We start from the raw sequence: 16519 nt of genomic DNA on the forward strand, positions 1-16519 counted from the left end.
CATGTATTAAGTAATTCTAATTCTCACAATATCCCTATAAGGTAGGTAGTATTATCCCTATTTTTCAGATGAGAAAATGGAGGCACAAAGAAGCTAAGGTACTTGCCCAAGCCCACATAATTATTAAGTGGTAGAGGGGTGGAAGCAGAAAATCCAGTTAGGAGGCTACTGTAGTAGTCCAGAGAAAATAGTGACTTGAGTTAAGGTTATGGCAGTGGAGACGATGCTAGTAGTCAAACAGTACGGTGTGTTTATATCTTTGGTTTTGGCAACTTATCAAAAGTCTACTGCCTATGACCAGTAGGAGAAGTCATAGCCAGCTAAGGAAATTTTAAAGTTCTCTGGAGCTTTATGCATGTGTCCTGGAAAAAAAGGATTTATTCTAAGTAGAGGTACGTATTTAAGATGATTTTATTAAGGAGTGTTTAAGAAATACAAAATGGAAGAACTAGATGAAGTTATCAAGGATAACCTAATTGTTTACTAATTAGTACCTTAGAATTATCTACTCCATTATTTAATGACTATGGTTAACTGTTTTTTTTTTTTTTTTTTTTGCGGTACGCGGGCCTCTCACTGTTGTGGCCTCTCCTGTTGCGGAGCACAGGCTCCGGACGCACAGGCTTAGCTGCCATGGCTCACAGGCCCAGCCGCTCTGTGGCACGTGGGATCTTCCCAGACCGGGGCACGAACCCGTGTGCCCTGCATCGGCAGGCGGACCCTCAACCACTGCGCCACCAGGGAAGCCCTGGTTAGCTGTTTTAATAAAGAGACTTTTAAAACCACAAAAGAGTGGCAAAGTATGTTAGTTTCCTACATTAATATGCCTGTTAATGCCTGGAAGTGTGAAACATGAGGTCATCTCAACCAATATATTTTCTCCTACTTTGTGGAATCATACCATAATTGTAGACAAAGTACTTAAGCAGATGTAAATATCTTCTTGAGGGTCAGCATTGCCAACCTAAACTTATAATGTAAGTGGATGTTGAAATTTCTGACTGCCTCACCAAAGCAAAACACATCTAAAATATCCTGCAATATTTGATCACACTCTCTTGTTTAGGGAACAGAGCTTTGACCCTTCCTTCTGACAACTCACAAATAGGCTAACTGGGGTCATGTTCATGACCATGGTTAAGAAGAAATAGTCTTGTTGCCACACAGAGAGAAGCATTGGATTTTAGGGTCACATGTGATCCAGTTATCACTTGAGAGCTTCAGGTTTACAGATTCAGTCTTTAAAAGAAATTTCATCATCAATCAAAGAAAAACCTTATAATCTGGGTACACTGCCACCAGGCTCAGAGTCATTTCAATCACAGTCCCACAGAGATTTACGTCATACGTTTATTTGATTGAGAGAAACAAAAACCCATAAACCTATAACAACCACACTTTGCCATATATAGTGATGAAGATTTGAAGCAAAATTTAAGCAAAAATTAAGGAAAACAAATATAGACTTTGGTAGATGCCCAACTTGATTCTTTATCATTTCATTCCAACCTCCGTTTTAGACACAGATTTTGGTCCAAATGTTTCTATTTCATTCCATTTAAGGAAATACAGAATCTTAAACCGTTTTGGGATTTATCTTTTCTCCTGGGGTTTTAATCTATCTTGATACTGTAATTCCTTTAACAGGCTTTACTGAAATGCCATTAACATTGGATTTTTTTTTTCTCTCACAGGTATAGCCTGCTTAGAGGTAACACGATAGTTGCCTAGGTTTTCCTTTTAGGAATTTGGATTTGCTTGAAAAGGCCCTATTTGATCATTTTCTCTCACATACTGCAAGAAGAGGAAAATAATTATTGTAAGACAAGCTTGCCCAAAAGGCATATGGCATGTTTCCATGTTTACCTATAAAGAGGAGACTTTCCAATGTAATACTAAAGAAGACTAAAAACTCTTCCTCAACCTTATATTTTCTAACTGGACGTAACAGGTTTAATAATTTTATGTCATGTTTTATTTACTTTCCTTTGGCCAAGGTAAACTAAGCAAAATTCAGCAATCTGTATCTTTTACATACTACTGTAATAAAAACTCTTCAGGACTTTTAACAGACCTGTGTTGCTTACACAAAGCAAAACATCTAAGATATATTTTTTAAGAAGGATTTGGAACAGATATTTAAATGGATTTCATGATATCAGGTAAACATACTAGAAACACAGAGGTCAAAAGCTGGGATTGCATTAGAGACAGTAAGCAAGAATTGGAATCAATTTACTGGATCATATAGTGAAAACACAAGAGTTAGGAGAGGCAGAAACATGGGGTGAGTCAATAAGGATGTAACTTCAAGAGCAGCACAGAGGAAAATGTCTATTAGTGCTGGTAGCACAATAGTACAGAGGAATTTAAGAACTGTTATGCTGATAATTCATGGTTCACTCAGCTCAGTGTTCTATCGGTAAAGTGAACCTAGAAAAAACAAACTGTTATAATATACTATGTGTTTTATGTAAATATCTCATGTAATCCTCACTACAATCTTATGAGATAGCTAATAATGTTATGATCCCTTGTTTATAGATGAGAAATCTGAGAGTTTGAGAGCTTTAACGACCTGTCTATCTTGCATCTTGTAAGTATCATAGCAGGGATTCTAACCAAGAGAGAACATAATAGTGCTTATTGTCATCAACATTGAAGATTAGGCATGTAATAGATTCTTTTAAGTAATAGTTATCATTCATACATTTGTCCAAATCCCTCTTGAGTTAATAAATATTAACTTTGGGATTAATGAGTTTGTTAGGATTGGTTAAAGCAATGCAAAGGGGGAATTCCCTGGTGGTCCAATAGTTAGGACTCCATGCTTCCACTGCCGGGGCCTGGGTTTGATCACTGGGTGTGGCCTAAAAAAAGAAAAAAGAAAAAAAAAGACAGGGGAAGGAGGATCAGGGATGTCATATATAGTGTGCTATAAATTATGCTAAAATAAGTTAATATATACTACTCTGAAGGTTCCATGCCAGAACAGGGATTTTGGAAGGGACTGAAGATCAAGTTACCAGAGAGATGAAGGCCAAGTAAATTTCTCCTTCCATCATTTCTCTAATCATTTTAGGTGTACTTCTTAGGGCTTTCTCTAATTCAGGACTTGTGCTGAGAGTGGAGTGAGCAGAACTTCACATCACATTCCAGCAGCAGCTGTGGAATAGTTCAGTAAGATGTAAATTAATATTTTTCAGGGTTTCTGGTATATGTCTTGATGATACTCAACATTTCATTGTCCCCCCCCCTCCACACCCCCGAGGTTAGTATTTAACTGATGTGAAATACTGATGTTTTCAGGAAACAAACTGCAGAGACTCCCATGGCTTTTTTCCTGGATCCTGCTCAGGATTTAAAAAAAATTCATATTATAGTTTGATCTAGTTAATCCCCAAGTTCGTTGCCTTGTTCTAGATTCTGAGATAAAACGTATCTCACTTTTGATTTATTTATAGGCTGGCAAGAACATCCTGTAGTCTATCCCAATAATCTTGATCTCTAATAGAAGAATTTGGAGCTTTGGACTGTGACTTTACTTCTCTATATTATTTAAAAACGTTGAGTAGGGGCTTCCCTGGTGGCGCAGTGGTTGAGAGTCCGCCTGCCGATGCAGGGGACGTGGGTTTGTGCCCCGGTCCGGGAAGATCCCACATGCCGCGGGGCGGCTAGGCCCGTGAGCCATGGCCGCTGAGCTTGCGCGTCCAGAGCCTGTGCTCCGCAATGGGAGAAGCCACAACAGTGAGAGGCCCGCGTACCGCAAAAAAAAAAAAAAAAAAATGTTGAGTAACTACCAATTTGCTTGGGATAGCGCTGACTATAAACTGACCTGGAATTTCAGAAGTCCCCTCTAGAGTTCTCTTGAATACAAATCACGTTTGTAGTTGGCCAATGCTTTATTTAATAGAGGCTGAATATTTTGTTCAAAACCCCTTGTTTTCCTTCTATAATCTTTGATACATGTCATCTAGTCCTGGTGATTTGTCAACATTCAATTTTTAAGTTTGGCTTGGATAATTCTGAGTATTGTCTGTAATTTAACCAATTACCAATGTGTTCACATCGAGAATAACATCAAAGTGGTAATCACTGTAAAAATATCCTCTCGTATAGACTGAAACAAAAAATTTATGCAATATGTCAAATATCTTTCTGCCCACAATTACCAAGGAATTAACTGATTTCTTCCTTGGCTTTCTCCATTTTGTATATTTTTTATTATTTTATTTTCTTTCATGAGGGATTCACGGGTGTAGTAGAGAAATTAACATTTATTGAGCACCTAATTCTATACTGTTACTTGCACAGAGAATAGTTCCTTGCACAGAGTAATCACTCAATAAATGTTTACTAAATGAATGAATGCCAGGTATTGCAGTGTCACTTTACGTATGTGATCTTATTTATTCTTACAACAATCCTATGTGAGGTATATGCTATTTTTCTTCATCCATAAAATGGAAGAATAATAGTACCTATTTTACAGGATTGTTATGAAGATTGAATGACTTTATATAAAGCAATTAGAACAGTTCCTGGTAAATAGTAAGCACTATTTATATATTATTATTATTATAAGTATGATTGTTATTTTCCAGTGTTCCCTATGAGGAAACTGAAGTACAGAGATTTTAGGTCACTTTTCTGAGTATTACACTGGCAGTTAAAGGGTTGGAACAAATTTCTAAATTTCATGCTCTTTCTTCTAAACCTTTTACCTCCTGCTAAATTAATTAAACAAGAAGACCATTAGACTGAGATGGCTCTAATGCCATGGTGGCCTACATAAGCAAACCAAAATCTAAGCCTATAAAAGCCTCAAGGTTAGGAAATCAAAATTCTAAGGACAACCAATCACAAACAGCCAACTAGGCTTTAAGCTACAACCAATCAAATAATTTCTTTTTTTGCTTCCTCACTTTCTTTATATAAGTCTTTCCCTTGGCTCCTGTTGGTGAGTACTCTTAACCACTTCCTGTTTGGTACTGCCCAATTCCAATAGATAAATGCTCAAACTCTTAAAATTTTAATATGCCTCAGTTTATCTTTTAACACTCCTTATGGCCTTGGTGTTCTTGTCAAAGAGCTCTAGAATGTGTTATTTTGTCAGATTTTCATGTATATCTAGCCTATTTTGTAGGCTTCCTATTTTTCCTACTTAGATTATCTTTTAAATTCTTTGAAAGATTACTTTCCTTCTTAAATTTGGTTGTACATGGCCTTTTTCACTTGACAGGTGTCCTGATCCAGAGGACATACTTTTCCTGGAGTCCAATACGTTGTTTTAAATAATTACTAAATTTTTTACCGGCTAGTTATTAAACATTCTTTTCCTAATCTTTTCTCTACCTAATAAATTTAGTTTCCCTTTCCACCCCTCTTGAATTGAGAACTTCTGGAAGTTCTCAATTAATACCTGATTTGATTTGCGATGTAAGAAAGATGAGATATAAGGTACAACTTTCTCTTCTGACACCAGTGGGTTTAAATAATTTGATTTCACTTGCTAATTCATTGTGGAGGTCTGATTCTCAGTTCTGTTCCTTCTGTGGGTCATGCATCTGGCAAATGTAATTTCTTGCAACATAATTATCTTAGTTAACCTATACGGCTACAAAGCATTTTAGACAAGTTGTAATTCTTTCCCGTACTTTTTTTCCAAAGCAGAAATTTTTGTGGAGCTTTCTCCAAGAAAATGAGACTGTTGACAGATTGCTTAAACTGAAATGGAGGTAAAAGAGATGCGCAGGATATTCAAATTAATGATAACTGAATATGACCAAGCATTCTGATAGTTTTCTTGTGTAACTTTTCTATTAGTGAAAAACATTTGAATAACTCTGAGTGGGAGTGGAGGGATGGCAGTGGCCTGTGTGGTTGCGTTCATGTTCTAAGAATGAACTCCTAAAATGCAAGATTGATTAGCTTCATATCCACAGTGTTAAATCTTCAGAATTCTACCTAAAACCAAAACCTGTATTTCAAAAATAAACTTTAAGGTTGTTTGATGATCAAAGAGTTTTACATCAGCCATGCTGACATGATGAGAAGAAACTCGAGATATTTTGGAGATCTTGGCACAACTTCAAAGATTTAGAGGACAGAATACCGAGAACTTTTCCAAGTTTTGGAAGGCAGCAGTTTGGCTGAGACCCACACGCACTGAAACGAGAGGCTTCCTTGAAAACACTTTAAAAGTCTTTTCCTATTTTGGAATTCTGAATTATGGCAAAATTCATATAGGCTTAAAACTCAATTCTGCACCCATTTTCCCCCCCAAAGTTTCTCTCCGTGTTAACACTGCTAAAGGATTCCTGAGGCATTTGCCGTAAGCATTTCAGTCAGGTCCCTGATAGTCCTTCTAAACGCTGTTTCAAAATATTCTGAAATGAATCCCTTTCATCTCTATCTAATATATTTACCTTTGTTTTGCAGACGCAAAAGGTGAAGCAACACGGAGATTTGGGGGCATATCGCCAAATGACTTACAGTCAAGCTGGTGTCGCTTCGCAAGATTTTGGTACCCAAAGCAGCGGAACCGGGATTCAGCATCCTTCCTCTGATCACACGTTTCTTAAAGCAAGCATTCTGCGCGTTTGAACAGCGCCTCTTCATCCCCAACACCTCCTCCCAGCCCGCCCCCTAGTTCCTTCCCACCCTCTACCTCGCCCCCCCACCCCGCCCCCAGCCTGCGCATGCGTCCTAAGAACCCCCTACACTCGCGGCACAAGCTGAGAGTATTGTCGGGGGCTATTCTCTCTCCCAGGAACATGGCGGCGAGTCAGGGAGGTGGTGGTAACAGTGGGGGCGGCGGTTGTGGTGGAGGTGGAAGTAGCGGTGGCTGTGGCGCGGCCGGAGGGGGAGGTGGCGGAGCCGGAGTGGGAGGCGGCGGCGGCGGCGGGACCCTGGTGGTGCCCATCCCGGTACCGACTCTTTTCGGTCAGCCGTTCCCCAACGGGCCGCAGTGGAACCCGGGGAGCCTACAGCCTCAACACACCGTGAGGAGCCTGGACCGGGCCCTGGAGGAGGCGGGCAACTCCGGCATCCTGAGCCTCAGTGGTAGGAAACTCCGAGACTTCCCGGGCAGCGGCTACGACCTGACGGACACCACCCAAGCAGGTGACAGGACGGGGAGGGGGAGGGGAAGCTGGGCTGAGAAGGAGGAGGTGGGGGGAGTGGGTGGCTGCGTGGCTGCGTTGTTGGACTCTGCTGGTCTGGGCGGGTGCGCGGGGGCGGCGAGACTGACAAAGTCAGAGCAGCCAGTTCTGAGTGTGAGGGGAAGAGCAGGGAAAGGTGGGGGCGGGGGCGGGAATGCTGACTGAAGGGTGTATGGAAATCGGGTGGGATGTGAGGGGTGAAAGAGCATTATTGTTAAAGCGAGTTTCCCCAGTAAGGGAGGTATTGACACCTTCCCGAATGCACTGCTAACTCTCGTGGATGTTCCCATCTTTCCCGGAGGAAAAAAAGGCAATACATAACATCATAATCTATACATATTCTTTAAAGCCATACGTGCCTGCAAGAATGGTATATCCCTTTTCCTAGTACAGCAGCAGTATTGCCACGGTTTTTCTGTGTTTTTATTTTGTGTGTGTTTTAATCATCCTAGAATATTCTTGCTTTCTTATCACATATGCCTTTAAAGACTGAGATTTGTCATTTTCCTGGTGTTGAGATAGTGGTGGTTAAATTAGTATTTGCTGCAGTGGAAAATTAAATCATCAATCACTTATGTGTCTGGTTTACTAGGGGAAAGAGTCCTTGTTGTGAGTTATGTTGGAGTCTTAATTTTTATTGCAGATATAACCAGAAATTTTAAGGGCATTTTTGAGAAACAAAATTAACTCCATTCTTCTTGGAGTTGTGGGTTAATGGTTTATCATTTTGGACAAGAAATTGGCTATTGTAATGTTCTTCATATACTCTCTGGTACTCTTTGTTGTGGATGGCATTTTTTGTTATGAACACACTCTCTTTCCCCTATGCCTTATAAGCCAACGCCGATTATTTTAGGTGTGTTTTGGTTTGATGAAGGATTTTTTACTTTTCGTAATCTTTAAATTTGTTATTTATGTGTCTGTTTTTATTTGCTTTGCTGAAAGAAATCATGGACAGATTGATTTTAATAGATTTAGTGATTTTGAAGCAATATAGTAAGTAAATTCACTCATAATGAGAAGCAATAAAAGACCTCTTATTTTCAGAATAACACTGTTTCATTGTATTACGTTTCTAGATATTAAATCAAGGTGTGTGTTTGGGTGAGGGTGGGGAGAGGAGGAAAACCTAAAATTGAAGCCTTCTACCCAATTATTCTCTTAGGAATTATCCTAAGAACTAGAAATGTGTAATTGATCAGTGATTTTGTATTTTGGAAAGCATGTTTGAGTATTTACTCCTTCACTCTGAACAAACAATATGTTCACATATTCATGATACATTGGCAAGATATTATACTACTTGGTATGTTCTTCAAAGGCATGAAGAAAAATGGTTTCAGACTGCATCATTATAGAGATATGTTGTTTTACTTGTTACCTATAAAAGATTTCTTTATCTATAGGACAAAGTTGAAGCATCCTCTCTTGGCATTCAGGGCTTTCACTGCCTGGCTCCAATTTATTATTGCAACCGTAACTCTTCAAATGCTCCTACATAGAACCCTCTGTTCCAACTAGGTCAGCTCTCTGTCCCTCAAATATAGTTTATGAATATTTGCCTTATCTTTGTAGAAGGTCATCCACATGCACGAGATTTCCTTCTTTTCTCCACCTATTTAATTTTGTTCAAGCTCCAGCTTTTCCAAGATGCTGTCTCCAACTCCCTTAGTCCACAGTAGTCTCCTGTTTCTTTGAATTCCTGTGGTACTTATAGTCTTTACCACTTACCTGCTAGTGCTGGCTTTATTTTCTTTTTATGTTTTGCTTTCCCTGAGAAGATGGAGAGCTCCTTAAAGGCAGGGAAAGAGTCATATACTTGTTCAGTTTTCTCATTATATATTGCTTATATTGTACTTAATAATATTTTTCATAAATATGAATATCATCTTATGTGGTTATAACCACTGGCTTTTAAGGCTTCAGTTTGTTTTCTGAGGCAAGTTTTAACACAAACCAGAACCATATTTGTTCTTGGTAAAATTCATTCATCATAAACTTTATCAGTGCCTACAGTAACAGAGGACTTTTTGAGATAATTCCACCGCATTTTACTTTTTTAAAAATTGAATATATGTTCCTTGTGGGAACACTTCAAAATTTAAATGAGAAATCTGTGAGTGACTCATTTGCCATTCATTTTTGACCAAATTCAGCCATGAACTAGTTAGGGACAATAATCTTATATGTAAAGAGACTAGTATCCATTATATATAAATGGAACTGAAGACAAACAGAGCACGTTTGAGATTATACATACATGCCGTACATACATACACATATACATACAGACATACAAATATGTATATACAGTATATTCTCTGCTTGATGAAAACAGTTCTGTTTGTTGATATTGTTATACTTAAAATGACTCTCAGTGGGATACTGTTTCAGTACCAAATTGATTAGACAGCAGTGGTTTATTGGGTTGGGAAGAGATTGAAAGAAGGGAAAATAGGTAGAAAGCTATTTGTTAATCTAGGTGTGAGGTGGTGAGAACCTAGGTTGAAACAAAATTGGATTAGAAGGGGAAATTGATAAATTTCAAAGGAAGGGAGAGGGCTTTTCACATTATTTTGCTGTTCCTTACATATACATAAGATGAAATAGACCTGTGGTTTACCACCTTGCCTGCATGTTAAAATCACAAGGGAGTGTGTTTTATTTTTTAAACCTATGCCTGGGCCCCACCCTAGACCAATTTAATCAGTCTCAGGGGCAAAGAGAGGGTTTTTTTGTTTGTTGGTTTGTTTTGTTTTTTAAGAATTCCCAGGTGATTCTAATGTGCAGTCAGGGTTGGGAAACTCTAAAATAGCTCAGTTTTTAGGCACTCAAGATATATTTATTGTTTGAGTGAATGAGAACATTGATAAAAGTTTGGTGACTAACCTAAAGCTACTTGTCAAGAGGGTCAAAACCAAAGCTAGGAACCAAGTGTTCACGTTCTAGTTCAGTATTCTTTTTGATAGACTTGAGTAAAGCAGACCCTTTTTTTTCAGCATATTATGTCTGTAGTGACTAGAAACTTACCAGGAAACTATAATTTCTCCAGTTCCCTACTGTTGGATAAATTTGCGTTAAGAAAAGAATGCCCCTAGAATATGTAGCAGCAAAATCTTGTTTTGTCTATTAATAGTCTTCCTGTGAGGGAAAGTGGATAATAGGTTGCTGATGGCAAAGTTTATCTTTGGTACCTTTTTATTTCTCTTTGTATTTCTGGTGTCTGTTCTTCTTCACCTGTCCCCTCTCTCCTGCCGCCCTCCTTATTTCTTTTTCCGTCTTCAACCTCACTCCTCTTCCTTTGCTGGGATGGAGCTCAACGCTAAATAATTATGGCAGCCTTTCCAGGCAATTAACATTTAAAAGGGAGAGTTTGCCAATTTACTTGAATCTCCATTTGGTGGTTTGTGCTTGTGACCTTTTTTGAATTGATATGCCTTGCAGATACTTTTTTTTTTTTTTTGGCCACGTGGCATGTGGGATCTTAGTTCCCGTGGAGTCTTAACCACTGGACGGCCAGGGAAGTCCCTCCAGATACTTCTTGATTAAAATCCTCACCCATATAAAAACATAAAAATAGGGATCAGAAAGTTGGTTACCCATTTCAGGAAAGTAGCTAACTCTGGTTGTAATGTCTTATCTTTGCTGGTCTGTGGGTAGATTTGGCAAGACAAAGGGAAATTGCCTAGAACTTTAAAAAGTCTGTCTGGATACTGTGATAATTTGTTGACTTTAAGAGAGCTTGGAAGTGATTTTAACGGCTACCCAAACAAATCCTGAAACTTTTCATATTTGACTTTGTCACCAGTGCTACAAATAAGTCTCAGTCTACTTGCAGCTGCTCCCTCTGCTTCTTCATACTTCTTTATGTCCATAAACAATAGGTCTGTGAAACAGATTTAGGAATTCTTTACATACATCAGATTGTGCTGTGTCCTGGTTAATCACGTGTTTTCCTGTAAACCTGGAGTCAACTCTAGTATTTCCTACATGTGCTGGTTCACCTCTTCAACTGTGGGGCATGGTGCATTGTATCGGCTTGTAAAATGGAGCCAGTTAAACTGTGCAGCATCTGATTTTGTAACATAGGTGAAGGCCATCTTAGTGCATTCAGTGGAATAACCTTGTGATTTTGTGGCCTGATTCAAATATCTGCCTTGCTTTATGTAATAAATATCTTACTGAGAAATTGAATGTGAAGGACACTTTTGACGGTTGACTCATATTTTAATTGCTTCAGATTGAATTTGAATTGCTGAACCTTGCAGTGATTTATTTTATTCAGTGATGAATTCTTCTATAGCATAAATAGTTGCCCCTTAATTTCTTTCTTTTGCAAGTTCACACTTTAAAATAAAATGTTATCTTAAATTGGAGGGTACGTTTATCATTAAAATAATACCATTTATACAGCTCTTTATAAATTCTGAGCACTTTAATATATATTACCCTATTGTATCCTAATAATAACCCTTTGAGCTTTGTAGAGTGCATAGTAATTACTCTTTGTTGTTGAGAGAGGTTAAGTGATTTGCCGGAAGTTAAATGGCTAGTGTATGGCAGAGTGTGGGTCAGAGGCTAGGTTTTCCAACTCTAGCACTATTCCAGTGTTATTTCCATTGCAACACTTTCTCTTCTTATAACAAAGCTACTATTAAAATAAACACTGTGCTAATAAATAGGTTATTTAATCTGAAAGATGAATGCTTATTTAGTTTCATAGATTATATAGTTTTTGTTTGTGGTGCAGTGTGTTTTGTTTTGTGCATGGTATTTGCATAGTTTGTCTTCATGCCCCTCTGTTGGTTTTAGAATAGATTCATTAAGCAAGCTTTTACTGAACTCTAACTTTGGAAACATGATCCTCGACAGGTTTACAAACTAGGTGAATGTGTACAGTAATATATGTAACAATTAGAAAAGAGTTATAATATATAATGTTCAAAATTGTATGTTTTAATAAACTGTACAATTAAGTGATATGGAACTGGGGCATAAGGCTTAATTTTATTGGGGGTTAAGTTAGTTTGAGAAAGTTTCCTATAGAGTTAGATATAGCTGAATCTTGAGGTAAATGATCAGTATGGGATCAAGTTATGATTAAGCAGGAGGGACAGTTGCAGACTGTCAGGGGAGAAATTGCACTGATACGGAGTTGAGAATGACATTGCATGTTAAGGGCAGATGTTAACTGCAGGTTCACTCTATATTTTCTCAAACATACTTGGAGGCTGAAAGGAGGGAACTAGTAGAGAGTTCAGTGTTAAAATGCAAGAGGGGGAGGGGGGATCTTCATGGAGTGGGTGGAAAGTTGTTAGCAATGGAAGGGAGGAGTTACCTGACTTTTGCTAAGGTGAAGGGGAAGGTAGATGTCTGGGGACATTATTGTCTTAAATTTTAATCTTAAGTGAGGCAGTGTCATCTGGGAGAACAAAGTTACAAGCATAGGAATAAGTACTCAATAGAGCAAAATGCTTTAAGGAGTCATTATGGAGAGTAAGCCATAGTTTAGAATTAGGACTGTGTTAAGCAGCTAAATTAGTTGCTTTTGAACAATATGAGCTTACGATGTTTTCTGAAAAAAATTATATATACTGCATGACAGGTAAAAGAACAGAAATGGTTGATTGGGATATTTTTGAATTGGGGTTATAGTGACACTTGATTAATTTAAAATTTAATATTTTGATCTAGATTATTTGTAACATAAACTCTGAAGCATTTATTTATCATCAAAAGCATAAAGATGTACAAGATCCAGAACCTCATTGACAGCATGAGAGATGATGTTAAGGACACTTCACAAATAAAAGTAATTGAATACTTAGAGCATATTGATTTCCTGGGAGGTGATATTTAAGTTCCAAGGCATACAGTGAAACTTTGCAAAAGGGCATATCACTCTCCTAGTCTATCCCAGCAGTACACTCTAAGGGATACTTAAACTGTATGATGCCCACCCCCATCGTACAGAGGCTGTTCATCATCATGGTGTAGAAGGGGAAACCTTTTTCTTTTCTCTACACTTTGTGTGTATTTAGGTAGTTCTTGAAGCATTGTAACACTCTTATAATCAGTTTTCTGAAAAGTTTCAGAAAGTTTTCTCTGCTTCCCTTTTATAGGAAAAAATACCTTATACTCCAGGGAACCATTTAATGTAATAAAAGAAAACTGTACAAGTGAGTTTTATAACAATAATTTAAATTTGTGTTTAGTCTCACTTTAAACTAGTGTATTCAGTCTGCTAAAGGTCTAACTTTTAATCTTTACATTTCTCCTGTTTCAAATAAATTATAAATTGATAGCATTCCACTTACAGAATACTAGTCAATGGACTGTAATGGATAATTAAACAATGGATATCGTCTCATATGTTTTTTGACCGCAAAATTTTTTGAAAGTTTTTTTTCCAAATAAGAAAGTAAGTTCTTCCCTATTTGTGGACGTTGTTAATCTGTGTACTCTTATAATTTGTGACAGAGATTGTTGTCACTTTTAAATTAATTGTTTAAGTTCCTTTCAGTGGAATTTTATGTATAATATTAGGGATTCAAGGTGACAAGAAACAGAAATAAAATAACTGTGCCATAAAATTTTATTTGAACTCTATTGAGACTAACCAATTCTAGAGCATTTGTGTATCTGGATTTCATTCAAAAATGACTTCTCGCGCTTTATCTGCGGCGGAACGAGAGGTACTCTGGCGAAGTAGGTACCTCTTGCTGGGTTCCTGGCCGAACCACTTCTGTTGCCTCCGACGCGAGAAGCGCCTTTTCCACAGGATATCAATGCAAGCCTGAATAAGAAAAAGAATTTCTCCCTCCTAAGCCATGGCATATCAGTTGTACAGAAATACTACTTTGGGAAACAGTCTTCAGGAGAGCCTCGATGAGCTTATACAGTCTCAACAGATTACCCCCCAGCTTGCCCTTCAAGTTCTACTTCAGTTTGATAAGGCTATAAATTCAGCGTTGGCACAGAGGGTCAGGAACCGAGTCAATTTCAGGGGCTCTCTAAATACATACAGATTCTGCGATAATGTGTGGACTTTTGTATTGAATGATGTTGAATTCAGAGAGGTGACAGAACTTATTAAAGTGGATAAAGTGAAAATTGTAGCCTGTGATGGTAAAAATACTGGCTCCAATACTACAGAATGAATAGGAAAAAAATGGCTTTTTAATGCCATCCTGTTATTGTTCATCGCTTTTTGAAGAGAAGCATAGAAGAGACTTTTTTTTTAATTTATTCTAGCATTGCAGAAATGACTACACTGTGCCGTACTATCAGAGAATTCCAGTAGAAAGAAGCTTATAATTCTGTACCTTGTTACATTACCTTATTATACAGCATGAAGAAACAGAACTTTTTTTTAATGACAAATCAAACATTGTGGCCTTCCTAAGACCATTCTTTAATAAATTCATTTTAAAACTCAAAAAAAAAAAAAAAGACTTCTCTACGTTATTATGTCCCTGAGAGACTCTAGAATGTGCAGCATAGAAATTTTCCCCTCTTAAAAAAGTAATTACAATATATAAATCCTTAATACTTTGAGCTAATTGGTTGGGGATGTCTGTGTCAATGAGAAATCAATTGCTTTTAAAGATATTTATACATTAAAAATAGTAAATTGAACATAGCTATCTCCTTAATTTACCTTGATTAGTATGTAAGAATGGATTTGTCATATCTATTTTATGTAAATGGACAGGGTGATAAAGTTGCTGTCTTTAAGGAACTTATGATTTCCTAGTGCTATAAAATAAGTACTCATGTATCTATTATATAGGCTAGATCAAGGTTTCAAGGAGTGGGGGAACTTGCCCCCAGGAGATATTTGGTAATGTCCGGGGACATTTTTGACTGTCACAACTTGGGGATACTACTGATATCTAGTGGGTAGAAGCCAGGGATGCTGCTAAGCATCCTACAATGAACAAGACTGCCCACACAACAGAGAGTTACCTGGTCCAAAATGTCAGTGGTGATTGAGATTGAGCAGTGCTGGACTAGAGTAAGATACATGTCTTAAGTGAAAACAGAGTGATGTGCAAGTTTGAAGAGGGAGCGGTGACATGATTGTGTTGGTAGAACATCAGAGGGGGCTTTATAATGGAGATGGAGGATGGACTTTGAAGGGGGAAGGATCAGATTTTATACTTAATCATAAAAAGAGGATACTATATGAATATTGACTTCCTAGAGTCTCTTCAAACTCAAAATGTCAAAAAAAGATCAACTTTTGTTATTGACCCTAGGCCCCCTGATCTCCCAGACCAGAAAGTTGGGAATTATTCTTGACTCTTCACTGTCCCTCACCCTCTATATCTGGTTAGGACCTAAGGCCTCTTGATCATAACTGTTTGAATAGCTTTCAGATCTGTTTCCTTCCCGTCTGTTCTCACTGCCATTGTTGTTGTTCAGGTCCTCCTCTCCTCACCTTTAACTGGACCTATCAACAGTTTTCCCAAATGATCTCTCTGCCTCATGTTCAGTTTGCTTCAAGTCCAATTAGTCTTTCACACTGTAGCTGGAGCACTCTAATATGCAAATCTGATTGTCACTTGTTGCTACTAAAACACCTTCTATCCAGTAAGCCAGCTCCTTAATAATACGTTGCTTATTCCTTGTTTTGAACTTTACAAAAATGTGAAAAAGCTAATACACAACTCTGCTTTATATAACTAGTAATTTTTATATTATATTACTTAATATTAAGTTGCTCAGATTCATCCAAATTGTTGTATGAAGCTGTAGTTCATTCTGTTTTTTAAAAAATTATATATTTATTTATTTTATTTATGGCTGCGTTGGGTCTTCGTTGCCGCACACAGGCTTTTCTCTGGTTGTGGCGAGTGGGGGCTACTCTTCATTGCGGTGTGCGGGCTTCTCATTGCGGGGGCTTCTCATTGCGGTGGCTTCTCTTGTTGTGGAGCACGGTCTCTAGGTGTGCAGGCTTCAGTAGTTGTGGCGCACGGGTTTAAATTGCTCCACGGCATGTGGCATCTTCCCGGACCAGGGCTTGAACCTGTGTCCCCTGCATTGACAGGCGGATTCTTAACCACTGCGCCTCCAGGGAAGTCCCTGTAGTTCATTCTTTTTGGTGGCTCCATTATCTTTCATTGTGTGACTATAATATAGTTTATCCACTGTCTCACTCCTGGCCATTTGTGTTGTTAACATATTTTTGCTCTTGTGAGCAGTGCTGCTATAAGCGTTATTATACATGTCTTCTGTTGTGCACGTGCAAGAATTTCTCTTGTGTTTATTCTTGGGAGTGGAATAGCTGGATTGTATGGTATGTTAATGTTCAAATTAAGGAGATAATGCCAACTGGTTTACAGTTTACCTTT

General features: G+C 38.0%; 2 protein-coding genes across 7 annotated transcripts in view; both read left to right on the top strand.

The window, feature by feature from the left end:
• The first annotated feature begins 6688 nt into the window (after nt 1-6688).
• Nucleotides 6689-16519, top strand: part of LRCH2 (leucine rich repeats and calponin homology domain containing 2) — a 95257-nt gene continuing 85426 nt past the window's right edge. For all 6 annotated transcript variants that reach the window (XR_010940136.1, XR_010940137.1, XM_067724556.1 and 3 more), the window contains exon 1: nt 6689-7125. Coding sequence is in view for 4 of the 6 variants with exons in the window: in XM_067724556.1 (XP_067580657.1) it covers nt 6702-7125 (424 nt within the window). In the remaining 2 variants the exon portion in view is untranslated. The remainder of the gene's footprint in view (nt 7126-16519) is intronic.
• LOC137217555 (transcription initiation factor IIA subunit 2) lies at nt 13840-14615 on the top strand. Its single transcript, XM_067724560.1, has one exon. The coding sequence runs from the start codon at nt 13994-13996 to the stop codon at nt 14321-14323; it is 330 nt and encodes a 109-aa protein (XP_067580661.1). The 5' UTR covers nt 13840-13993; the 3' UTR covers nt 14324-14615.

Source organism: Pseudorca crassidens, chromosome X, assembly GCF_039906515.1.
Source record: "Pseudorca crassidens isolate mPseCra1 chromosome X, mPseCra1.hap1, whole genome shotgun sequence".
In the NCBI taxonomy this organism is placed as follows: domain Eukaryota; kingdom Metazoa; phylum Chordata; class Mammalia; order Artiodactyla; family Delphinidae; genus Pseudorca; species Pseudorca crassidens.

Excerpts from the sequence above, each read along its gene's own strand:
- LOC137217555 (XM_067724560.1), top strand. The coding sequence starts at position 13,994 with ATGGCATATCAGTTGTACAGAAATACTACTTTGGGAAACAGTCTTCAG.